Here is a 27,193-nt window from a genome sequence, read left to right on the forward strand (position 1 = left end):
GGTAGGTAGGTAGGTAAGTAGTTAAGAGCTACCTACTAGGATGGATGAGCAGATGGGTGGATAGAAAGACAAGCAGATAGACTGACAGACAGGCAGGCAGACATAGATTTCTTTCTACTGATAGTGCTTTCCCATTGGAAATCATCTAGGGAGTTTCTTCCTTCCTTGTTTTTTTGTTTGTTTGTTTTGTTTCCTTCCTCCCTTGATTTCTTTTTTAAATTAATTAATTTATTTTAATTGGAGGCTAATTACTTTACAATATCGTGGTAGCTTTTGCCATACATTGATGTGAATCAGCCATGGATATACATGTGTCCCCCATGCTGAAACTCCTCCCATTTCCCTCCCCATCTCATCCTTCAGAGTTGTCTCAGTGCACCGGCTTTGAGTGCCCTGTTTCATGCATTGAACTTGGACTGGTGATCTATTCCACATATGGTAATATACATGTTTCAATGCTATTATCTCAAATCATCCCACCCTTGCCTTCTCCCACAGAGTCCAAAAGTCTGTTCTTCATATCTGTGTCTCTTTTGCTGTCTCACATATAGGCTCATCATTACCATCTTTCTAAATTTCATATATATGTGTTAGTATACTGTCTTGGTGTTTTTCTTTCTGACCTACTTCATTCTGTATAATAGGCTCCGATTTCATTCACCTCATTAGAACTGATTCAAAAGCATTTTTTTAAATAGCTGAGTAAAATTCCATTGTGTATATGTACCACAGCTTTCTTGTCCATTCGTCTGCTGATGGACATCTAGGTTGCTTCCATATCCTGGCTATTGTAAACAGTGCTGTGATGAACATTGGGGTACATGTGTCACTTTCAATTTTGGTTTCCTCGGTGTATATGCCCAGCAGTGGGATTGCTGAGTCATATGGCAGTTCTATTTCCAGGTCTTTAAGGTATCTCCACACTGTTCTCCATAGTGGCTGTACTAGTTTGCATTCCCATCAACAGTGTAAGAGGGCTCCCTTTTCTCTGTACCCTCTCCAGAATTTATTGTTTGTAGACTTTTGGATAGCAGTCATTCTGACTGGCGTGAGAAGGTACCTCATTGTAGTTTTGATTTGCATTTCTCTGATAATGAGTGATGCTGAGCACCTTTTTATGTGTTTATTAGTCATCTGTATGTCTTCTTTGGAGAAATGTCTGTTTAGTTCTTTAGCCCACTTTTGGATTGGGTTGTTTGTTTTTCTGGTATTGAGCTACATGAGCTATTTGTATATTTTGGAGATTAATTCTTTGTCAGTTGCTTCATTTGCTATTATTTTCTCCCATTCTGAAGGCTGTCTTTTCATCCTGCTTAAAGTTTCCTTCATTATGCAAAAGCTTTTAAGTTTAATTAGGTCCCATTTGTTTATTTTTGCTTTTATTTCCATTACTCTGGGAGGTGGGTCATAGAGGATCCTGCTGTGATTTATGTCAGAGTGTTTTTTGCCTATGTTTTCCTCTAGAGTTTTATAGTTTCTGGTCTTACATTTAGATCGTTAATTCATTTTGAGTTTATTTTTGTGTATGGTGTTAGAAAGTGTTCTAGTTTTTTTCTTTATAGGTGGTTGACCAGTTTTCCCAGCACCACTTGTTAAAGAGATTGTCTTTTCTCCATTGTATATTCTTGCCTCCTTTGTCAAAGATAAGGTGTCCATAGGTGCGTGAATTTATCTCTGGGCTTTCTATTTTGTTCCATTGATCTATGTTTCTATCTTTGTGTCAGTACCATACTGTCTTGATAACTGTAGCTTTGTAGCATAGTCTGAAGTCAGGCAGGTTGATTCCTCCAGTTCCATTCTTCTTTCTCAAGATCGCTTTGGCTATTTGAGGTTTTTTGCATTTCCATACAAATTGTGCAGAGAAGGCAATGGCAACCCACTCCAGTACTCTTGCCTGGAAAAGCCCATGGATGGAGGAGCCTGGTGGGCTGCCGTCTATGGGGTCGCACAGAGTCGGACACGACTGAGCGACTTCACTTTCACTTTTCACTTTCCTACATTGGAGAAGGAAATGGCAACCCACTCCAGGGTTCTTGCCTGGAGAATCCCAAGGACGGGGGAGCCTGGTGGGCTTCTGTCTCTGGGGTCACACAGAGTCGGACACGACTGAAGTGACTTAGCAGCAACAGCATACAAATTGAAATCATTTGTTCTAGTTCTCTGAAAAATACCGTTGGTAGCTTGATAGGGATTGCATTGAATCTATAGATTGCTTTGGGTAGTACACTCATTTTCACTCTATTGATTCTTCCAATCCATGAACATGGTATATTTCTCCATCTATTTGTGTCCTCTTTGATTTATTTCATTATTGTTTTATAGTTTTCTATATATAGGTCTTTTGTGTCTTTAGGTAGATTTATTCCCAAATATTTTATTCTTTTCATTGCGATGGTGAATGAAATTGATTCATTCTCTTTCTGTTTTCTCATTGTTAGTGTATAGGAATGCAAGGGATTTCTGTGTATTAATTTTATATCCTACAACATTATTCGTTGATTAGCTCTAGTAATTTTCTGGTGGTATCGTTAGGGTTTTCTATTCAGAGGATCATATCATCTGCAAATGGTGAGAGTTTTACTTCTTTTCTAATCTGGATTCCTTTTATTTCTTTTTCTTCTCTGATTGCTGTGGCTAAAACTTCCAAAACTATGTTCAATAGTAGTGGTAAGAGTGGGCACCCTTGCTTTGTTCCTGACTTAGGAGAAATGCTTCCAATTTTTCACCACTGAGGACAATGTTTGCTGTGGGTTTATCATATATGGCTTTTATTATGTTGAGGTATGTTCCTTCTGGCCCTGCTTTCTGAAGGGTATTTTTTTTTTTAAATCATAGATGGATGTTGAATTTTGTCAAAGGCTTTTTCTGCATCTATTGAGATCATCATATGTTTTTTTCCTTTCAGTGTGTTAATGTGGTGTATCACATTGATTGATTTGCAAATATTGAAGAATCTTTGCATCCCTGGTCATGATGCATGATTTTTTTTTAATATGTTGTTGGATTCTGTCTGCTAGAATTTTGTTGAGGATTTTTGCATCTCTGTTCTTCAGCGATATTGGCCTGTAGTTTTCTTGTTTTGGCATCTTTGTCTGGTTTTGGTATTAGGGTGATGGTGGCCTCACAGAATGAGTTTGGTAGTTTACCTTCCTCTGCAATTCTAGAAGAGTTTGAGTAGGATAGGTGTTAGCTCGTCTCTAAAGTTTTGGTAAAATTCAGCTGTGAAACCATCTGGTCCTGGGCTTTTGTTTGTTGGAAGATTTTGGATTATAGTTTCGATTTCCGTGCTTGTGATAAGTTTGTTAAGATTTTCTATTTTTCCTGGTTCAGTTTTGGAAGGTTATACTTTTCTAGGAATTCGTCCATTTCTTCCAAGTTGTCCATTTTATTGTCATATAGTTGCTGATAGTAGTCTCTTATTATCCTTTGTATTTCTGTGTCTGTTGTGATTTCTCCATTTTCATTTCTAATTTTATTGATTCTTCCTTGATTCCTTACCATAATTATTGTATGCCTACCATAAACCAAGCCTGAGGTTGGACCCTGGGACTGGATGAGTAGGTGAAGAACAGTTGTCAAGGATGGATTAAACATAGCATGAGTTGGGTCATGAAGGATGACTAGTTCAAAAGCAGAGAAGAGGTAAGGGGAAGCCATATAGACAGAGAAAATTGCTGGCATAGGGTCATTAATTCATGAAAGAGCAAGGCATCTTCTAAGTTAGTTTGTATGATAGGACAATGGGCCGGGGAAGTAAATTGGCATGATAATTCTTCTGTCTGTAATCTCAGCTCTGTTCAGATATCCAATACTCCACATTTGCCAAGAACTATTTCAAACAGCACATGTTTCAAGAAATCTCTGGGATAATTCCTATTTATCTACCATCTGTGAGGCTACTTGAGTATTTTTAAACTTATCTATAAAGTCAGTAAATGTTTTTTGAATGTCAAAATCATTGTCTAAACACGGTACTTTACTTCCGTTTAAATTGTCTGTGTTAACAGTTCCTCAAAAAGTTAAAATACAAGCTAATAATTCCATTCCTAGGTATACAGATCAAAGAACTAAAAACTGCAGCTCCAACAACAGATACTTGTATAGCAATGTTCACAGCAGCCAAAGATGAAAATGACTCAAGTGTCTATCAAAAGACAAATGGATAAACAAAATGTGATATATTCATACTATTTATCAAGCCTTAAAAAGGAAGGAAATTCTGATATATGATGCTAAATGGATGAACCTTGAAAATTTTATGCTGAGACAGACAGAAAAAGACAAATATTGTATGATTCTGCTCATATAAGGTACCTATACAAAAGTAGAATGGAGGTCATTGGGAACTTGGGAGGATAATGGGGAGTTAATTGGTTGAGGTGATAAAAAATCTCCAGAAATTAATAGTATTAATGGTTGCACAAAATTGTGAATGTACTTAACTCCATTGAACTGTACACTTAAAAATAGTTAAAATGTGAAACTTTCTGTTATGTGTATTCTATCACAATAAAAAATTTATTCTATCACAATAAAAAATTTTTCTCCCAGAAAAAATGTATGTATTAAGAGACACTATCCCAAGCATACTGTTCATGGAGTTCTCCATTTTTCCTTCTCCATTTCCTTCTTCATTCCCTTCTCCATTTGCCATTTCCTCTTGATGAATGTGAAGGAGGGGGGTGAAAAATCTGGCTTAAAACTCAACATTCAAAAAACTAAGATCATGGCATCTGGTCCCATCACTTCATGGCAAATAGATGGGGAAATAATGGAAACAGTGACAGACCATTTTCTTGGGCTCAAAAATCATTGTAGATGGTGACTGCAGCAATGAAATTAAAAGATGCTTGCTCCTTGGAAGAAAAACTATGACCAATCTTGACAGCATATTGAAAAGCAGAGACATTACTTGCCAACAAAAGTCCATCTAGTCAAAGCTATGGTTTTTCCAGTAGTTGTGTATGGATATGAGAGTTGGATCATAAAGAAAGCTGAACGCTGAAGAATTGATGCTTTTGAACTGTGGTGTTGGAGAAGACTCTTGAGAGTCCCTTGGACTGCAAGATCAAACTGGTCAATCCTAAAGGAATCAGTCCTGAATATTGATTGGAAGGACTGATGCTGAAGCTGAAACTCTAATACTTTGGCCATCTGATGTGAAGAACTGACTCAAAGACCCTGATGCTGGGAAAGATTGAAGGCAAGAGGAGGAGGGGACAACAGAGGATGAGAAGGTTGCATGACATCACCGACTTGATGGATATGAGTTTGAGTAAGCTCTGAGAGTTGGTAATAGACAGGGAAGCCTGGTGTGCTGCAGTCCATGGGGTCGCAAAGAGTTGGACATGATTGAGTGACTGAACTGAACTGATCTCAAGCATATGATCTGAGTAATAAAAGAGGACAAAGAAGATATTTTTGTTCTTAGAAGAAAATAGGAAGCATCCAAATTAGAAGAAATGAAGATGTATCTATAGATATAATTTAAAATGTTTAAGACTTTGGAATAGAAGTTTAAAATATATTTGTAGTGGCTGGAAATATGACATATCACATGAATAAACGTATTTACAAAGAGATGAATTCATTCTCCTTTTCAAATGGTGTATTACCTCTAGTTGATGTTCAAATTCCTGGAATGCTGGTCTCTCCAATATTGGATCATCTGTCTCTGAGCAATTTTCTCCTCCATTCAGTTCTTGGGCTTCACTTTCTTCATTGGTTCCACTGACTCCCTCATTTCCATTACTCTCCTTGCCTCTTCTTCCACTGCCTACATTCGCTCTGTGTTCTTCATGGTCTCCAATGGCTGCACCGTCCCCACGGGCTGCACTTCCTCCATGGCTTCTATTAGCTCTCTGACTTCCATAGCTGCTGAAAGATCCTTCTCCTCTATCACTTCCATCTTTACCATCTTGCTTGTAGCTTCTGCCTCTGCCACAGCTTGGCCTGATAACAAGATTCAATTAATGATAGAAAGTCACCCAACGAAAATAAATGTCAACAAGTGAAACAAAATTAGGTTGACTAACACATATGTATCATCTCCAGAAATGTTTTTGTTCTATGTGAACACTACTGGTATGATATAGATATGAAAAATGCCCCTATGTCCTGTCAATCTTAATACTGAATTATCATAGTCGCTTTCAACTCCCTGGCTAAATTTGCATGACAGATGGAAAAGGATGTGTTAGGAACATATATTAGGTTAGCAGCAATAATATGATTTTTTCTTAAATCATAGACTATTTCATACATTAGCAACTTCACAGCCACATGAATGATCAAGCCCATATTTTTGGCTCAATCACAACATATTTGAATATTTCTTATATGTAACTTATGTTAATTTAAACACATGCCTTGATCTTCTAACATGTGTATCATCCATTCTGCAACAGATTTTCATTGATTTTTCTACTACTATCACCAGGAAGCTCAGTAACATAGATCTCATTTAGTTAATACAGTCACTTAATTACTTGCTAGGACCACCAAGCTTAGCAAAATGTCTCAATAATCTTTTGCATAAGAGAATACATAAATAAGTAACTATGATAATTCTAAAAGCAAATGAATTTGAGATTAGAATTCCTGGTAGTTTTCTTAGTTGGTAAAAAAAAGGAAAAATGTTGAATACTCTGTAGTCTGTTCTGTCATATAAAGCCCCAGTAACAGTTGAAAATTAACAAAACAAAATATGAATTTCAATATTATAAAGCAAACAATTTTCCCACTGTTATTTTTCTAAAAATACAAAAATATACTATGTTAATGAATCATCTTTAAGAGCAGTTTAAATACAAACCATAAGCAAATTTAAAATAAGAACACATTGGCTGTTTATAAAGCAGGACCAAGTAACTATATATATAGCAAAGAACTGGTGGTATGCCAAAAACAATACTTCACTAAATATTATCACTTTGAGTAGCTACTCTATAAGAAGATAAAACTGAATGAGCATTGAATTTAGTTACGGCAGTTTTCAGAGTCTCAAGGATGTTAGTAAGTTGGAGCTTAAAACTATCAAGTGAGTATCACATTTGCTCAACAAATTTAGAGGCTTTGTTCTCTAAAGCCCTAAACATCAGGGCTTCAACTTATAATTATTAAGAAGCACACTACTTAATTTGTCACCCCATTTATCACACTCATTGTATTTTACAGGGTAGAATGATTAGTAGCATTAATTTTAAGAGAAACACCCAGATAATGCCAGTTATAAAGAACTTAATAAAGAGTTGAGTGTTAATAAAATATAATATTAAAAGAAATGCAAAATTAAGTGTTTTGCATTAAAATAATTTTTAATAAAATAATTCAAAAATCTATTATTGAAAATCAACCATTTACCAATATGCAAATGTAATTCATTCACCCTCCTGGTGATAAATTTTAAAGGTAAACCAAAGATACAAATTGTTCTGAAATTATAAAACATGGACAATGCAAGTAATCCAAGAAAACCAACCTTGGCCAGTTAGAAGCATCATCAGGATTATTGCCTTTGTCATCAATAACCTCATCATTGTCATCATCATCATGGTCTTCACCAACAACATTAGCCTGATCAACCTGGTCATTCAACTCATCACTGCCATTGTCATGGTCATAACTATCTTCATAAGCATCATTAGAATCATCATCACCATCAGTATCAGCACCAGCATCATAAAGCTCAACATAATCACCATCCTCTTCAGGTGGCTGAACAACAGGTGCAGGAGTTAACCAGTCATTCCGGAAGATTTCAGATAGTGCATTATAGCCTACCCATTCATTTGTCAAGTAAACCGGAGGTGATATTTTTCCTACTTTAAATCCATCTGGAACCTGTGTGCACAAGAAAGGTTAATGTAGTCTCTAGTAGCCTTTCATTTTCTTCTAGATTGGAAAGCTTCCAAGCTGACAATATTTTAAAATATATTTTCAACTGAAATGAAGATGTTCACTCATTAGGTAGAGCCAACATTTTTTTAAGGATGAGCCACCAAAACCCAAACCTCAGGCTGTGATCCTTAATGGCCTTTCTAGATCACACAGGGCAAAATTTACTCACTTTGTTTTTAATTAGCTCTACTTACCTGCTGAGAACTAGACATTCTAGTTTTGTTTTGGAGAAGAGTGTTTTGGTGTTGGAGAAGAAGACAGATGATTTGACACTCTACAGAAGAGTGTCACTATTTTCCTTTTGTTTTATCCGTTGATATTGGGATTAATACATAGCTCTTAAAATTGATGTGTTAATTTCTCCACTCTAGTTTTATACAACATAGATTATCTTAAAGTAATGCAAACACTTCTAAGAAGCAAACAAACATAAATCCACCTTAAAAAAAATCTACCTGCAATGAAGAAGACCCAGGTTCAATCCCTGGGTTGGGAAAATCCCCTGGAGAAGGAATTGGCAACCCACTCCAATATTCTTGCCTATAAAATCCCATGGACTACAGTCCACATGGTCACAAAGAGTTGGACACAGCTGAGTGACTAACACACACACACACACACACACACACACACACACATATACACATAATGTCCTATAAGCAATCTCTGAGCAATCTGAAAGGGTTGTATGTATAGTAGGGTAGAGGTAATTACAAGAATAAAACAGAATAATCTGAAAGCATTAAATCATAAATAATTAGAAGGCCTTTTTATTTGTGAAATTAGACGGCATTTCATTTTTCACTATTTTTTTAATTTTTATGTATTGCCTCATCTTCTAAGAAATGATATTAGACAAAAATAAGCATTTAAACTGTACTTCTTAATTTGAGCTAATGCTTCTACAAGCAGCTTTTTTTATCTCCTCTTTCTCAAATATATTCTGATATTAGAATGTGAAAATAAAATATTTTATGATCAATTAAATGTTTTTACATATCAAATATCATTTCTAGATTTCATATTCTGCATGCTGACATACCAATAGAAATCTATATTTGAAAGATTAATTTAAAAACTCAATGCTTTAACCTTTCCCTCAAATGAAGATGAAAATACATAAGTCAAAAGAAATTGAAGATTAAAGAGAACAAACATAAATATGTTAAGAGTTAAGATGGAAACCTACATGAATATCAACCAGCAAACTCTGATCAATGGTAGAATAAGGTGGTGATGACTGGGACCTCCTCCTGACCACAGGACTTGCTTCCTCAGAAGAAGATTCTGTAGAATGCCAAAAAGACATTAGTAACAGTGGTAATCACAACCATTATCTTCATTTTTATAGCGAACCACTTCAATCTCTTGGTATTCTTGTAGCCTCTTTCCATTCAGGAGAGATCACTTGATAAATTCTTAGGGGGCCAAGATCCTATGTTCTGTTTTCACAGGTAGAGAGAGACTCAAAGTTTGTTCTGTTAGACCTACATGGCTTTCTTGTTTTTAATATTAAATATATACTTGCTGAATATTTTTGTGTAAAAAGGTGCATAGTAAGACTGGTATGCAGATAGTCCCATGAGAAGAAGAGAATGCATCAAGAACAGTAAGGGCTGGTGGTATTTCTGGCCTCCCCTAATAACCAGTAGAAAAAGAGCCCAACGGTGTATAGAAGATGATAGTTTAAACAAAAATTTCAAGAGGAGAGTTGACTCTTCAGTCTTAATCCCCCAATTTCCACTCAGATATATCTTCAAGTACTGCAATACAGTTGAGACATGAACAACTGAAAAGTGACACATCTTAGCCCTTTTTATAAAGCTGTGAGCCTTTCTATAGAGGCACTCTGCAATACAACTTTCTGCAGTAACAGAAATGTTCAGTATCTGCACTGTCCAATACATTAGCTACTATCCACACATAGCATTTGAGCACTTGAAATATGGCCAGTGTATCTGGGGGGTTGAATTCTAAATTTAACTTCATTTTCATTTTAGTTTTAATTTTAACAGCCACATTTTGCTAGCTGTATCACAACACACAGTTCAATTTTACAGTGTAAACATTTCCATTTAAAATGCAAATCTGTCCAGATTAGAAGTCTGGATTTTTTATATTAAGGTTTGTGGTATAGTAAATAACATCTGTGGTTAAAACAGGGTGAGAATATTTAGATTCAAAGATCAGCAGATCTGGGTGAGTTTACTTAGAAAAAGCTTCACTAAGGGGACCTTCAAGTCCCTATTTATTGTTTTTGGGTGCTTGGATTTTGAAGACAAATAGTATTCTCTCTCTTTTATTTGCAGCTTTGATATTTATATAGCCAAAATATTGACACTACAACTCCAAAAAGCATGTATTTGAAAATATTACTATCTTTTGAGGATATTATACTGCACACATCTTACAATTTGTGTTCATGCCTTCTGACACTGTTATACCTTTGCAGTTTATTACCTTTCTGCAGAAAACTATTTTCTTGCAAGTGTTTTGGTGTGTCATTAGGCTAGGTAAGAAGTTTGGGTAAATGTTTGAGATTTTGAGGCAAATTTGTTGTAAGGTTTTCTGATTTCCTGTATTATGAGGTATGTAATATCATAGGAACTTCAAATCATCTATGTAGCACACACAATAAAATAATAGAATTTTAGAGCTGAAAAGAACCTTAGCTATTGTCTACATAGATACTCTCCCTTTCTCTCTCCCACCACTGTTCATAACTGCTTTGGGGCCTAGTCCAGAATTTCCTTATTTCAATATATACAATATGAATAAATCTTCAATTTTTAGTTGCTTCTTTAGTATTAGCAAATTAACCCTGGCCAAACCAGAAAGATTCTGAGGGAAAAAAATTGCTAAAGTTTCTCTTCACATAGGCTTGTCTTATTTCTCACAAGATAATATTTCTGCATGAGGGGACACTCTTATTTAAAGAAAGTACATCACTATCTGAGTTTCCTAAGAAGAAGAATGACCTTTAAAAATTCAGGTCTTTGAGTATCTGATTTTCATACAGTATACCTATATATTCATTTAAGTATTAACATTTCAATAAAATCTATATGCTATATTTTTACAGGTGACCTGGGGACTCAGTCAGGCATTTTCCCCATGTTTAAGTTACCTGAATTACTTAAAAGTAGATAGTGCCAGATTTTATGTTCCAAGGCATAATTTTGACTTTGTTTATACTGATATTTCATAAATCTATAATACATTTAAACTCTCCCAAAAGTACATCATAAAATATTTATTTGAAATTCATATCACAGTTTGTGAAGCTATTTTCTATGATTTTATTAATCTTTTTTGAGTAACTATATTAATTTTTAACATTTATGAGATACTGTATATGTTTTACTTTGAGGAGGTAAAATAACAAACTGATAAATAAAACACATGCCCACAACTAGTCCATCTAATATTTCAATATTCTAAAGATTGTCTATAAATTTTAGCCTGTTAGAGAGGCCTTTCTCAAGTTCCTTTCCCATATTTTTCACACATGGTATAGAAACTAAAGCTGAACTCCAACCCTCCACCTCCCTAGGCACATTCTTAACTACTACCCAACTGAAAAAAGAAACTTTAGAAAAATTACTCTCCATTTCTCAAAGGTCATCAAAATTACTCTCCATTTCTCAAAGGACTGCCAAATCCAATGACTTGGTCTTCATCCTACTTGGCCTCCCTGACACTATTGATTCATTCCTTCTTGAAATTCTTTCTTGACTTTTGCAAAATAAACTGTTAAACATTAACTCCATTTTGACTGTTTAAACTTTGTGCTTTGAATCACCTGATGCTGCTGGGCAATTTTGAGGATTTTGCGAACTCCTTTGTCTGATGTCAATGGGCTTCTGAGCTTGTTCCAAAAGAGACCGCTGAGGAACACTAATGAAAAGACAGAAAAGCATGTGCCATGTCCTAACATTCAAAAAGGGAATGTATAACTCAACATCAAGACCAACAAACTTTTAAGTATATGGGTATATATCAAACTGAAAGTAGAGCTTAAGTAATATTTTCCAATTTCTGCAAATCTATTATTTTATCTAGAAAAGAGAAACAATTTCTAAATATAAAAAAACTGTCTCCATACAAGTATATGTTTCCTTCACATATGTTTATTTCTAAAAATTTCTATAAAGTTTCTTTAAACTAATATTCAGACTTTATCATTACCTAGGTGAAACAGCAATAATCAGAAATTTATAGTGTATGTGAGGATTTTAACATGATAAAAAGCTAAGTTATTTTAAATATTCTACTATTACCATCCTTATTCCAAATGCTTGGAATTTGTGATTCTTAAAGTCAGCCTGCATTAGATACATGAATAAATAGATAGATAGGACACTTTGGTTTTCAGGATTCAAATTCAGGGAATATTTAGAAAGTTTCTTTGGACAAGCATTACTAAATTTTACAGTTGCTTTGAAATTTCTATATAGGAAGTACTTTGATTACTGATTTAGGCCTGGAACAGATAAGAGTCTTTTCTACGACCCTGAATTTCAGAAAAGACTCAAGATTCAGTTAAATTTGTTTCATAAATGTAACCATATCTAAAGTAAATATATTTGCTATACATAAACTCAAAAACCTTTTAGTGATAAAAAAACAACCAAAACCAGTTTAAAAGCAATATTGAATTTTTATATACCCCATGTTTAACAATTTAATAGTCATACTGATTTTATATTATACCCATGATACCAAAACAGATACACAAAAACTAAACTGATTTCTCCTCCTTTGTTGTCAGAAGGATCATGACAACTCATTCACTGAATGCATAGTAAGGGAAAGCTCCCAATTTTGCTTTAAAGTTTTTCAAGATTTCTTTCTACCAGTTAAATCTAAATGACATAAATTCATGAGTGTTTTAAAAAAATAATAAGACAGGAATATACATACTAAATACTATCAGCTCTATGCCATCTGACCATACTGTGCAGAATCTTGAATACAGTAAGTATTCACGGAATGATTGAGTGAATGAATATAGGCTAAGTTCTCTCTAGTATGAGTTGGGAGTTGGAGGGGGTATGATTTTCAAGGAACACCTATATTAAAATTTAGCAGTCAAACATAACACATGGCATACAACATCTAAAATATGAAACATGACTTTGAAAATTAGTGATTATTATCGATAGTACAGAGTGAAAAATTACAGTGATTGGTATAAAATAATGATATAATATTGAGTTTTAGATTTGATTTTCCTTATAGGTCATTTCAGGTTTGCCCATTCTGTGGCATTAGCTGCTGAGGTTATCAATTGTATGTGTGTTTTATCATGTACTACATGATGTACTACATGATAAAATATGTAATTGAAGTATACCTGATACACTAAAATATCACATCTTTTTATTGTAAATTACTAATTGAAAGCTTTTCAAGAATTCACTGTTGATCCTTCTATTAAATTGTGAATCTTACCAGCTAATCATCAAACTAAATAACACTGAGATTGCAGTATATTCAAATATGAAAGATCTAGTTAATGGATTGTTGCAGTTTCGGGGTTTTAAACGTGGGCCAGTGATGTCATTGATGACTATGTTGTCACTAATATTTTAATTTTGAATTTACATAGAACTTAGTGTCAAATAAATAAGCATTAATATTCCATATGATAGTAAATCAGCGTAATCTGAATATAGAAATCAGAGATACATACCTTGAAGAGAACTTGACACGATGTACACGATCCTGGTTGTAAGGCATAGAAGCAGATCTCTCTTGAACCTTGAGATAAAATGCAAAACTTCAGTAGAATTCGCAATCATAAATTTTTTGAGTTACTAATTTATGGGAAAATGTCATTCTTCACATAGAGATATTTTCTTAAAAACCCAACTTATACAATCTGATTTTCATAAATAAATCATATTTTCCTAATTACTTACAGTATGACATTAGAACTGCTTAACCAAAATCTTTGAATATAGCCTTGAATTTTAGTATAACAACAGATTATGGAGATCATATAGTCAAACACGCTCATATTATTATTGAGGAATCTATATCCTGGAGATGGAAAATGACTTTTCCAAGGATTTACACCAAGTCAAAGAATATCTTTAATCAGACGGTAGGCCTCCTGCCTGATAATTTAATGTTCCTTTTATGTTATCATATTACTTTTTATATCAAGTTCAAACTTCTTGCCCAGAATTGAAATTCAAATTTTTCACCCACTTACCCTTCTAAGCTAATACTAAATTTTCAAAAGTTGTAACATACACACATACATTATTCAAATGTCTCAAGAGTTTAAAGTGTTTAATCTTTAAGGAAGTACGTCCTTTTATCATCTCATAATCAGTGTTTGAAACACTTTTCAATTCTAAACAAATTAATTTTATTTTATCAATTATTCATTCATCTAATAGCGCAAAAGACTTGAGACAGAGCACATATAATGAGCCCACTTCCATCTGTGGTACAGATTTACTTTCTGCCAACTTTAGTATATAGGGCCATGAAGTGTTGCCTTGCCTCATTTAATTTTTTATCTCCAGGTTTCTACTCAAAATAGTTTTTAACTACCCCCCTCAAATAGGTCATTCTGACATTCAACAGGCAGGCACAGTAGATTCTTTAGAAAGGAAAATTCAGTGTTACAATGAAAAATAAATTTAGTATTTTCATGCTGATGAAATCATTCTAGTTTCTAGAAACTATATTAATCTTACTATGCTATTTTTTTCCTCTTATGTAGCAACCTATCGAGGTTTTCTTTATACTCCAACAGATAGATTAGAAATGAAAAATGTTGTCAATCATTCACATGTTTTGCTAATGAACGTTTTCCAGTACAACCAGATGTTTGGCAGTATGCAAGACAAGCATCTGACTGACTGTTTCCACTTTTGATTCAGATAACTGGCATCATACTGACTCCGTCCAGGCCTCTTGGTTCATGAAGCTAATCTCTGAAAGTTTATTGAAACTAGTTAACCAGAGGCCAAAATTAGATAAAGGTCAATAATAAGAAAGGCTAATGACTAATATGAATAGACTGTATTTTTTCTGAAAATTGGGGAGAAGAAAATGATTAGTAAGAATGGCATATATTAAGGCAAATGATGTATTCCAAACAAATCTTATACAGCTCGTTATATTTTGGGCTTAATGTATCATGCTTATGTAATAATTGTCATCCGGGCTAAGAGTAAAGTTATCATTTAATATGGCAGAGAGGGGGACATATTGCCTCTTGTAATTAAATAATACAATCCAGCATACGTTCTATCTGCCACTAACTAGTATTGATAAAGCAGTGCTCTGTTATTCATTTCAAGAGACTGTTATTATCAGAAATAACATATTTAAAAAGGATAAGTGTCCATGGCATACATCATAATAGACTACTGTGAAGTATCTTGAAAGAAGTAGATAGTGATCTTGGGTGCTTGTCCTGATTAAGAGTAGCAATGACTCACTATTAATAAAACAAGAATGTCTGAGTTCTTCACTAATCCACCTGTCTGCACTTAGTGACCAAAAAAGTTTTAGATAGCTACTAATAGCTATAAGGAATGCTGTCTATAATGACAGGACCTTGTCCACACTCCTCACCAATACCATGTGCTAAATAGTTATTAAAAAACGTGTGAAAACAAAAGTCAATCTGGACACCAGGACTGACACGATTATTCCCATAAATCTAAGAAAATAAACGATAGGTTAAAATGAGCCAGACCCTGTCATAATCTACATCTCAGAAAGAGATATAAGCTGAACTACTGAATTTTTCATGGGCAATATTTTTACTTAAAAGAATGACTGAGGAGACAAACTGATTGTTCAACTTGGGTATCTGGCAGGCAGTTTACTTAAAATCAATGAAGTAAGCCTGTCAAATCAAGGAAAAAACAATTGATGTTATTTGTTAACAATGATAAAACTGAGCTTTCAATAACAAAGTAAAATTTTAGACTCATCTATCACTGTGCACTTGACAGCTTATCAATACTCAACAATTTTATGATAAAATTGATGATATTAACTAATGCTATTTTTGGTGTTGTGAAATAAAATGCATATTTGGAAAGAACCACATACACAGTGAACCAATATTTTCCAACTGATCAATGCATGAAGATATAAAATTGTGTATGAACAAAACATCTATTCATAGCTAATTAGATGGATTTTAATATTACTGAATATGCAAAATCTCACTGATATGGTTTTAGACTCCACTTCTCTAGTTGTGGTGTATTATCAAAGAATATGCACAATTATCTGAAAAATCTATGGAAATTCTCCCTGTTCAATCACAAATATGTGAGAAGCTAGCTTTTACTCACATACTTCAACAGTTGGCCTGGATGGCTGTCAGCAGAGCATCAGACATTTAATCTGATGGCCTGGGGTTCATGTCCCCACTCAGGTGTTAGTCTATCTTTCAGGCTTCCTTGGTGGCCCAGAGTGTAAAAAGCCTGCCTGCAGTGCGGGAGACCTGAGTTTCATCCCTGGGTTGGGAAGATCCCCTGGAGAAGGGAATGGCTACCCATTCTAGCATTCTTGCCTGGAGAATCCCACGGACAGAGTAACCTGGCAGGCTACAGTCCATGGAGCCGCAAACAGTCAGACACAACTGAGTGACTAACACTTTCACATTTTCTTTTCAAACAACATATGGTAACAGATTGAATGCAGAAGCAGATATGAGAATCCAGCTGTTTCTTATTAAGCAAGATGAAGAATTGTTATTTCACTAAAATTTGCTTCTTATATTAACATCTAATAGTTTTATTACTTTTTAAGCAAAGTGATAGATATTTTAAATTTTTGGTTTTAATTTATAATACACTATATATTCAATGACATGATCTGAGTAAACAAAAGCTTTTTTGGGGGTTTTCAGTGTTTAAGAGTATAAAGAGATTTTGAGACAAAAAAGTTAAGAACCATTGTTCCATGTACTTATTAGTGTCACAGTAACTCATATTGAGAGACTTACCTCATCTTCTTTAGGATCTGGAATGTATGGCTGCAATGGTTCTATCTGGACTTCAGCCTGAATCGAATGAAATGCTTCATCATTATCTGATGATTCATCTTCTTTGTCCTTGAAACAAAAAGGAAAATAAATATCTTACTTGCTGTTAAACTGTAAATTATAGGAGCAATTATCATCATCTTACTGTTCAATTAAAAAACAATTTTTCAATATTCAAACATTTAAATGTAGTTTCTAGTAGTTTTTGGTTCTGCATCCCTTTCAGCATCTGAGTAATGCTACAGATTCTTTGTAGAAAAATGCATATAGAAAGACACATGTCTCTTCATATATTTTAGGGATTTTTGACCACATGCAGCTCACTTTATTAGACCCAGGTTAAAAATCTCTGGTCTAAAGCTTAACTCATGAACCCAAAACTCTAAATCTAACATTTAATGAGTGGTTATAATTACAAAGTTTGGTCCTCCTGAGCAATGGAAGATCTGCAATACAGCAGTGCAAATATTTCTTTTTGAGTCCTAAGAGTTTAGGCAAGTTTCTGTTTTCCCATTTAAGCCAATCGGCATTTCTTCAACACAAAGGGAATAATGGAAATGTGTTGTCTTTCTTTCTAGTGAGTTGAAATCACACATACATCTTTAAATTCTAATAAATTTTCAGGTATTTTGAAAGACCTATGACTTGATTACAACAACAAGAATTTTCTTTTTCTTTGTATTTCCCTTGACAGTTACACATAAAGCCAGGAATATCTATACAAGATCCTAGGTTTAGTAGGATTTAGTACTAGGATTAGTAGCTATTATTTAGTGACTTTTTTTCCATTTTAGAATGGCTTCTTACATAAATATTTAAAACACTGAAAGAGAATAAGTAATATGTTATGCTACTAATACCATGAGTCTTGCAGGAATGCATAAAAGTCTTTTTTAAAAATGCAATTGTTACTAGGGCTCATTGGGAATAGTCATTAGCATTTTAGATTGCTTAATGTCTGGCAAATATTAGCACTTTGCACTCTTGCAATTCCTTCTCTATTTGGCTTCTTTTGCTTCTTATCTGTCAGATTTGGGGGACTAGACAATCATTTCCCCTTTTGGGTCTTGCTTCTCTTGTTGCTTTTACCTTTTCTCATGTTAAACATGTCTGGGAAACAGCATTTGCTCAATTAACACAATGGCCACAAACCAAACACTCCCTTACTGAGACATTCAGACAAGGCTGATTTGTAATAACTACATTAATTATTATTAGATAAGTGGATGTTGAGAGCAGGGTTTAATTTAGGATCTTCACAATGATTCCTTTTATATAAACAGATACTGTGAAGTATTACAAAACGACTGCTCTCCTGGTATTTTTGACCTCTTTAATTTGCTTATGAAGCCCACAAACCCTTCACTAACAGATTAGATTTGCCAGACTGAATCCACCAACTCCAGCCAAATTATCTATATATCTATTTATATTAGAGAATTTTGAAGAATGAAGTTTTATTAACTTGAATTTGTAACTTGTGCCATGTTCTATGCAGGTACTTCATTGATGTAAAATGGGTGGAAAACAAGTGAGACAAGTCATACTTATGGTAAGCATGTACAAAATGTTTAACCTTTAACATCCTAAAGTACAAAAACTAGTGCAATTCTCTTAAATAGTATGTTTAGCATTCTATGGGAGGAAAGAGCAAAATAAACGTACTTAGAGATTAGAGGAACAAAACTGAATTGTTGTGTTTATTTTAATGAATTATATTTTCAATTTTGACCTATGAAAGTAATTTTTAAAAATCCAAAATAGTACCTTTAAGTGTGTATATGATGTTGGTTAAGGAAATAATAGGTAGAAAATCAACTAATAATGAAAGCTATATCACTAAAGAGATATTAAGCAAATAACTGGATCATTCAAACAAATCTTTCTTTCTCAAATTTAGTCACAATTATTTGGAAATTTCAGGATAATTTACTTGAAACCCAAATTATTTAATCTTCTCTGAGACACAATGAACATTTATTTCATTTGCTTTTACAGAGGGATCACCTGAGTATGACCTAGCATATTTTCTCTGCATATTTGACTTAGGAAAAATATCAAAAACCCTTACATTTGCAACTTGTCTCAGTTCTTCCTCATGCTGATTAAAGATATCCTCCCATCTGCATTGGCGCCTTTGCCTATGGGCTTCTAAATCTGAGAGCTCAAACACTTCAGGTCTCCTTGACAGCTTTGCCCGAAACCTCTTTGGTGATAGTCTTTTTGCCAATGCCTGCCTTAGACTAGAAACTTTTGATTTTTTCTTCCGTGCTTGTTCTGGTTGAGAGTAAAACATGTCTGATGCCAGGTTTTCCATCAGGATTTGCAGTGGACCAAGCGGCTTTGAGTTATGTGCGTTTGGTGCTCGAAGTAAGTCTCTTGATAGGCCCTCTATGAGTGCTTGAACTGAGCCAACTGCCTGTGTGGGGTCTAGAGCCCAGGCTTGTGCTTGAGGTGACCATTCGATTTGCCCCTCTACTGGAATGAGCACCTGAGTATCCAAATGGAGCGGCAACAGCACGTGGTGGTTCTGTGACAGCAGGGGCAGGAACACTTGGGCATGGACTCGTAATGACTCGGGCTCCTCTGCCTCCACCTCTGCCTGTGTAGGCTCTGCAGCCTGTTCCTGTACCTCTGGCTGTTCAGGTGCCCCATTCGGCTGCCGCGGCTGTTCAGGTATGTGATTCTGCCTCTGGTGTTGTTCAGGGACCCGGCCGTGTCTTTGCTGTTGTTCAGGCACCCGATCTTGCCTCTGAAATTCCTCTGGCACCTGATCCAGATCCTGGGGCTCTCCTGATGCCTGGGGTTGGCCTTGAGCCTGCTGCTTTTTGGATACCTGGGCCTGTACCTGTTGAGGCCTAGGGGCCTTCACCTGAGCCTGTGGTGGCATAAACATGCAGGCTGTCCTCTGTGGTCGTGGAGGTGCCTTCATCTGCATCTGAAGGGGCATAGATGCCTTAGCCTTCACCTGAGCCTGTAGTGGCATGAACATCCGTGCAGCCCCTTGTAGTTGCTGAGGTGCCTGGGCTTGCCCCTGTAGAGGCCTAGGTGTACCGTTCTGAGCCTGTAGTGGCATGAACACCCTGGCAGCTCCCTGGAGATGCTGAAGGGCCTGAACCTGTGGCTCTTCTCGGTCAGGTAACCACCTTGGTTGAGAGGGTTCTCCATGCAGGACTCTAAGTGGTCTGCATCTACTGCTGGTAGGCAGTCTCAGAAGCTCATGAGTACAAGAAGGTCCCCTAGAAATAAAAGTACAAATGGTTGCCATACAATTAGTGTTGTCAGTAGAGTGATGTCATTCAGGGGAGATGCTTTATTTTTAAAAGATGAACATTTTTCTGCAATAAAGATACTTCCACTATATATTTTTTGAATCATTCCTGTAATGTCTGAAAGTCTTTACATTAGCAATATATTCAATATTAATGGCCTGATAATCTAGTTGATCATTCTATCATCAGAAATTAAGGACTCTTTGAGTAGTAATAAATTTTTTTCCTCAACATTTCCATTCAAATATCTCTTGAAAATAGAGATCTGTTTTATTTTATCAGAAAGGATTAAGTTTCTCTGAGTTAAACACAACAATATGGGATCAACTGTCTTACATGAACTGCTAACATCAAATTATATATGTAAGTTATCTAACGCACCTGAATCTTCTCATGGTATACTGCTCCTTAATAGCTTCTTCTCTTTCAAAGATCAGAGGTATTCCTTTTATGAAATAGAAAAAAATAACGCATAATAATCAACAGAAATTAATAAATCCACCTTAGTCAATTTGCACCCTTTACTGCTCAGGATGCTGAGTGAATTTACAAGAACAAGAGGGCTGTAACCCTTCACATCACATCTACTGGTGGTGTAGACAATATCCTTCTTCCTAGGCCTCCTTTTGTAGCACAGTTATTCCACAGAGACTAATTTCTCTCTGTATAGGAAAAAAAATAGCAATCTGATTGCTGCAATTCTAAAGAGAAAAAATTGAAAAAGGTAAAGGGACAAAGGGACAAAGAGAAACTCCAGATGGTTGGTGAGCATGGCTTACAGGTATGTACTACGGATGGAAGGACTTTATGGTTTGGGCCCACACCTATCTTTGGTCCTTTTAATGAGGATCTTGAAAATGAGGATCGGGATCTTTGGTCCTTTCAATGAGAAGGCAAAAATCTAAATTCCGGTTTTTACAACTAACACAGTGAAAATGTTTGGCATCTTTCCTGTCACCTGTGCTGCACTGAAATACAGACACTTATAGACAAAAGAGTTTTCTTTTGAATTTCCTATACTAAAAAGTTTAGGACAACTATATTGACATTATCCATCAATTTCTATACAAATGTGACTTTTCCTGCAGATTACATTTTGGAAATTTTGCAACTCTGGAAATTAGTGAATTCTCAACTAGATGTGGTACCCATTCTGAGATTGGTCAACTTTTATGATGATACTGGTCCAATAAATTCTCTACCATGGTTAAATACATTAATTCCTTCTGCTTCTCACTCAAAAATAAGATATGTATAGTTATGTAGATGGAAGAAGATAGGCGGCAGTCAATCCTATAGTGCATCTGAGAATGCCTGCTATCTTTTTCAGGCTCCCCACTTTCCATTCCATTATCACTCAACTCTGCATATGGTGCCCTAAACTAAATGCAAAATTTGCCATATAACCTATAAAGTTGGAACTTTCTAAGTAGTTTCCTCTGGATTTGATGAATAATCATCCTGTCATTTTTGGCATTAATATCTAGAAGCTTAATTTTATTTGCATAAATTGTGCTTTGTTAATTACATCTTAAAGTTGGAGATTAATACATAAAACCAACTATGTGCAGTTCACTGATACTGCATCAAAAGTAGCAGTCAATAAGTGATTAATTATAAATCCATTTATCTAATTGGAGTTAACAATGAGAAAGAACAATAAGATACAGATTTCATTATCTTGTGTTTATTTCTCCAGTTAGTTTTCTTAAAATAAAATTAGCACATCATAAAATTCTTCTTGAGGCTTTCAAAGGCCTTTGTAAATATGAAGGCATGCTAGTTGAACTAGCAAAAATTTATAATCTTATGTGTGTATGTATATATATATATATATATATATATGATCAGGTAAGAGATAATGAATTAAATGCACATGGCATATTTGTGGAAAAGCTAAATGTGAAAAGGTCTCAGACCTTAATTTCAACTTAATTCTTAAATATTATTTTTCCTAAAAAAATAAGAAAAATTTCCCTCATTTGAATATTTACTCCAGTAAAATGAAGATTTACATATCCTACCTTTTTTCTGTCTCTTTTTAATGATTCCAGTAAGATGCTTCTTTAATGACTCAACAACATGTCCTTCATTTTTTATATTCCGAACAAATGGGTGATGAAGCATGTTTGCAGAAGTAGGACGAAATAGGAAATTTTTTATCATGCACTTTTCCATGAAATCATGGAACTTGCGGGACCTAAAAGAAATGAATCAAAGAGGTAAAAGAGCATTCTCAGGTATTCCACACCTCCCACCTCCACCCACATGCCACTCTGAAGGTCATATTTTTGGAGAGAGTTGTCTTAGCTGTAATAGTCTTTTCAATAACCAGATATCCTATAGCTTGACAATGTACATTACACAGCAATGCCATTCAAGCCTCAGAAGAGGCTGGAGTCAATGATATTTTCTACCCAAATAATAGTAGAAACTTCAGTGAGTTCAGAAGAATTTGCGTGGTAAAAAGGTGAGTGGTGGGATGGCAATTAAGTGGTTGATGTGATTTATGCAGACCATGAGACCAGACTGGTCATCCCACAGTAGTCATATTTTGAAGCCTGAGTGTTTTGCTTGACTATGTGCACTTTGAGCTCTAAAGCTGTCCATGTAATGGTCCAGAAAAGGGTGTTAATGTCACCAGGACTGATTAATCTTATAAAATGGCCCATGGAAACAGATGTGACCAGAAAGCCTGAATCTGTGGGAAGGGTTAAATTTAATCACAAGGAAGAATGTCAGCAACTGAATCATAGTAACCACTTTTACCAGGGCAAGTAATATATACTGAGAATAAGCAAGAACTTCACTTACTAGTTCCAAAAACTTCAGGAAGAAAGATTTTTAAGTTTAGTTGGGCTGTAGCACTCTGAGAGAACAAGTCCTCTTTAGGTTCTATGGATGTTTAGTTTTATGGGTCAAACGACTGGGCTATACATCACAATCACTGACTGCCTATGTAAGCTCAGTGAGAAACTTCACAAAAGGCTTCCATTGGTCCAGCCCATTACAGGAGATAAAACTGAATACGTCACTAATGCCAGGACAGTACTGTCATGATAATCTACCATGGAGAGTATTATTTCTATTTGGCTAGCTAGCTCTTAATGAATAGTACTCATTTAGACTCCTTAAGGTATCCGTTTTTAGGAAATATTGTCCAATAAGGATGTGGAAACAGGACTGATCAAATGAATTAAAACTTCTTTGCTATATAAAAATATCAAGTTAATGTGTTTAAAAGATTAAGTCATTCATCTTTACCATCCACTGGATTTGACTTTGGGAGCAGATTCTCGCAAAATAACAAATAAGGCTTCCAAAGGTTGAAGGTTACACAGGGCTGCAAAGGAAAATAGATAAGTTTAGAATGAGTAAGAAAGGTAACTACAGAACAAACTCCTAATTCCAGAGGGGATTCTCAGTGTTCTTTCACATATCATGTTGAATAGACACCGAAGAATAGACATGAAAGAAGGTAGTTAGAGGAAAAGCTGACTTTAATACAAGCTGTCCATTATATAAGATACTAAAGCTTCACTATTTCCAAGTGGGACAAATAATAATCAATTACACAAGGTTAAAATTTTGAAATGTGTGATTGATGATTTATATCTAGAGAAGCCAAAAATAGTGGAGTCAAGTACTCTTTTGTGCTTGTGTACTGCCGGTATCCTCCCCAGTTGCAAAACTGGAATATGTAATTATAGGCTGAAAAGTCAACCATACTGGTAACTATGCATAAGAATATGCAAACAATGATTTAGTAGTCTAAAAAGATGAGAATAATCTGGTTTGGAAGCTAACAGTCCTAGGAAAAGAAGTAGATACGATGTAACTATTAAGAAGGGGCCTCCTAGGTGGCACTAGTGGTAAAGAACCCGCCTGCCAATGCAGGAGACATAAGAGACATGGGTTCGATCCCTGGGTCTGGAACATCTCCTAGATGAGGGCATGGCAACCCATTCAAGTATTCTTGCCTGGAGAATTCTCATGGACAGAGGACCCTGTTGGGCTACAGTCCATAGTGTTGCAAAGAGTCAGACACGACTGAAGTGACTTAGCACGCACACACAACTATTAACACACCCTCTAGATTAGATCATCTGTGTTCAAATCCTAATTCCACCTTTGTGACCTTGGGCAAATTACTTACCTCTCTGTGCTTTGGTTAATTCATCTTAAAAACAGGAAATATATCAAGAATTCCTTCAAAGAGTTGCTATGAGGATTAAATGGCAACATACCTATAAAAGTGTCTGGCACAGAGTAAGCACTTAATAAATATTAGCTATTGATATTATAAGAAAGATTTTAACTATCTGGCACCTCAATTCTGTGCAAAATTACTAGACTTTCATTCTCTTTTTCAGAAACACAACCATACAAAGAAAAGCCTATTCCAATATGTGGTATATAAATTCATTACCTCATTGGCTTGGGAATTGGCTTTTCAATAAGTATTTAAATATGTGTCTCACTTTACTTATTTCCTCTTGTGTTTTGATTAAAGAAAACTGGCAGTGCAATAATTCCCCAAAGGAGAAGCCATAGTGTAAATTTCACCTAATACTAAAAGTGTGTCATTCATGTGAGGACAATTTGATATTAATAACTCTTTAGAGGAATCCTTCCTCTCCCAAAATATATCTCAAAAAAAAAAAAATCTTCAGTGCCAAATTGGCCTCTCATAGTAGTATAAAGAAAGTCCCCAGGGTAATTTCATTAGAATAATATAAAGGCCATTGTTCAAAGGTCAAGCTTTATATAAATTAATAGAAGGTGCAGTGACCTGATCTCCATACCTGACCTAGCTTTAACCCATGCCCATTCTGTGATATGTCATATTCCAAGGGACACCAGAAATTCTTGATATTCCAAGGGACACCAGAGATTCTTAACAATTATAATACCACTATTTCTACTCCTTGAAATTACTCCCATTAGCCATGAAACACAGTGCTAAACCAGTAGATATTGTACAGATGAAGCACATAGGCACATGGGAACCTACAGGATCTGCTTGGAGAGGGAAAAGCCAGGCAGTTGCAAGCCCTGACCCCTGACATACACACTTCAGGCATTTCTCTCACTTCTCATAAATACTATGAATGTGTTTATCACTTATATTCTTGGATTTAGGTATTGAGAACAGCAAATATGCCCTGTTTATGGGATTATACATTTGCTGGTTATGAATCATTTACACTCAAGTTCACATTCCACTTTTACTTTCCTACCAGAAAGCAGTAGTAACCTGAGAGAATAGACTGCTGACAGGTTACTTCAATGAAGAGAGGGAGGGGGAAAAAAGAGAAAATGGAGCCTATTGAACAAGGAGGGGCAATGGAGTGGCTGGTAGGAGCACGGAAGGCACCAATGATAGCTGGACTGACTCCAAAGTGGGGAAAAAAGCTTCCTTCTCAATATTGTTGAGGATTGGCTCAATTAAAAGGAACTACTGGTGGATTTTCTTAACTGGCACAGTCTGAAGTATATAAGTGTAACTGTTCAGGAACCTAAATATTTCATCAGTGAATATGTACTGGAACACCTTTAGATTCTGTTTGGTTATTACTATCATGACCAAATGTTACTGAGGCTAAATTGAGTCAATACTCAATCAGCCTAAAATAAGATATCTTAACAGAGAAAAATAAAAACTCTTCTTACAGACATATCTGGCCATTCTGACTATGGCATTTCATAACTGGGGAAGACCATCATTTACAGTTTGGCACGTGGTGTGGCACCTATGTGATAAGTACAAGCTGACTGGTACAAGTGGCAGATTTGTACAGCATGTTTCCATAACTTTTAACCAACATCAAATATTATTACTCACGAGGAGCCCCTTCGGCCATTTCAATAGCAGTGATTCCCACAGACCACACATCACTCTGCAAAGGAAAAGATGACCAAAAAAAAAAAAAGTCACTTAAAAGTGGGAAACAGATAGTATTTAGAATCTCTAAACAATCTTTGGCTGAGGGGAGGTACCAATGCCACAGCCATTTTATGGGTTTTCTTCATTATAGACTGATGTTATAGGAAGATGTTATCTGACCCTATGACCAGCCAGTACTGTACTACACAAGTTGATATGGGTGGGGATTCAGTGAAAGGAAAATTCATCTTGGATGTATTGCTATTGTTACCTTAACTGAAATACCAAAAGGAATTTGTTGTAAAGAAGTCCAATCACATACTACTAGCTCTAAAGAAGTCAGATCTTAGGTAAAAGATTTAACACTTTGTACCTCAATTTTACCCTATGTAAATTAGGGCTTCCCTGGTGGCTCACATGGTAAGGAACCTGTCTGCAATGCAGGAAACACAGGCGACATGGGTTTGATCCCTGGGTCAGGAAGACCCCCTGGAGAAGGGAATGGCTACTTACTCAAGTATTCTTACCTAGAGAATTCCATGGACAGAGGAGCCTGGCAGGCTACAGTCCATGGGGTCGCAAAGAGTCACACATGACTGAGTGACTAACACTTTCTTTTTTTCACTCTCAAAATAGAGATGATAATAATAGGACCCATGTTATAGAACTAGCATAAATATGAAATGAAATACTATATACATAAGCACTTTCAGGAGTTCCTTGAATACAGGAAACTGAGGACAGAATGATAATTCTAGAAAATTATACATTTTAGGAGGCTCTAGGAAATGATCTTCACTACTGTTAACTGTACTTTGTTTTTTAGAATGCAGAAAGGGCACAGGGCTAGAAGTGCACTGTTTGGCGTAATGACTCCTAAACAAGTTAACTGAATTATTAAAATACCTGCTTATAGATGTCTTAGCTTCAAAGAGTTGTTGTGATGATATAAGTTTAAGTATTCTTTAAGTTATGTGAGACTGAAAATTTAAAATGTATAATTAATATGGGTGAAAGTCCTTGGAAGACTGCCAAAAACTGTACAGCTATTAAAGCATTATTGTTACAGCAAGTCACTTAAAGAGCATTATACTTCCATTGTCTCCA

The 27,193-nt window shown here is 35.4% G+C and overlaps 1 protein-coding gene across 1 annotated transcript in view; it reads right to left on the reverse strand.

The window, feature by feature from the left end:
• The window catches only part of NRK (Nik related kinase), a 122,339-nt gene that overhangs the window by 23,112 nt on the left and 72,034 nt on the right, over positions 1-27,193 (reverse strand). The window contains exons 9-19 of the mRNA XM_052663616.1: positions 26,045-26,099; positions 23,464-23,542; positions 22,224-22,399; positions 20,581-20,644; positions 18,999-20,166; positions 16,889-16,996; positions 13,595-13,662; positions 11,702-11,796; positions 9,089-9,186; positions 7,481-7,842; positions 5,616-5,952 (exon numbers count right to left, since the gene is read on the reverse strand). Of these exons, the coding sequence (XP_052519576.1) occupies positions 5,616-5,952; positions 7,481-7,842; positions 9,089-9,186; positions 11,702-11,796; positions 13,595-13,662; positions 16,889-16,996; positions 18,999-20,166; positions 20,581-20,644; positions 22,224-22,399; positions 23,464-23,542; positions 26,045-26,099 (2,610 nt within the window). The remainder of the gene's footprint in view (positions 1-5,615; positions 5,953-7,480; positions 7,843-9,088; positions 9,187-11,701; positions 11,797-13,594; positions 13,663-16,888; positions 16,997-18,998; positions 20,167-20,580; positions 20,645-22,223; positions 22,400-23,463; positions 23,543-26,044; positions 26,100-27,193) is intronic.

Source organism: Budorcas taxicolor, chromosome X, assembly GCF_023091745.1.
Source record: "Budorcas taxicolor isolate Tak-1 chromosome X, Takin1.1, whole genome shotgun sequence".
NCBI classification, from domain to species: Eukaryota; Metazoa; Chordata; class Mammalia; order Artiodactyla; family Bovidae; genus Budorcas; species Budorcas taxicolor.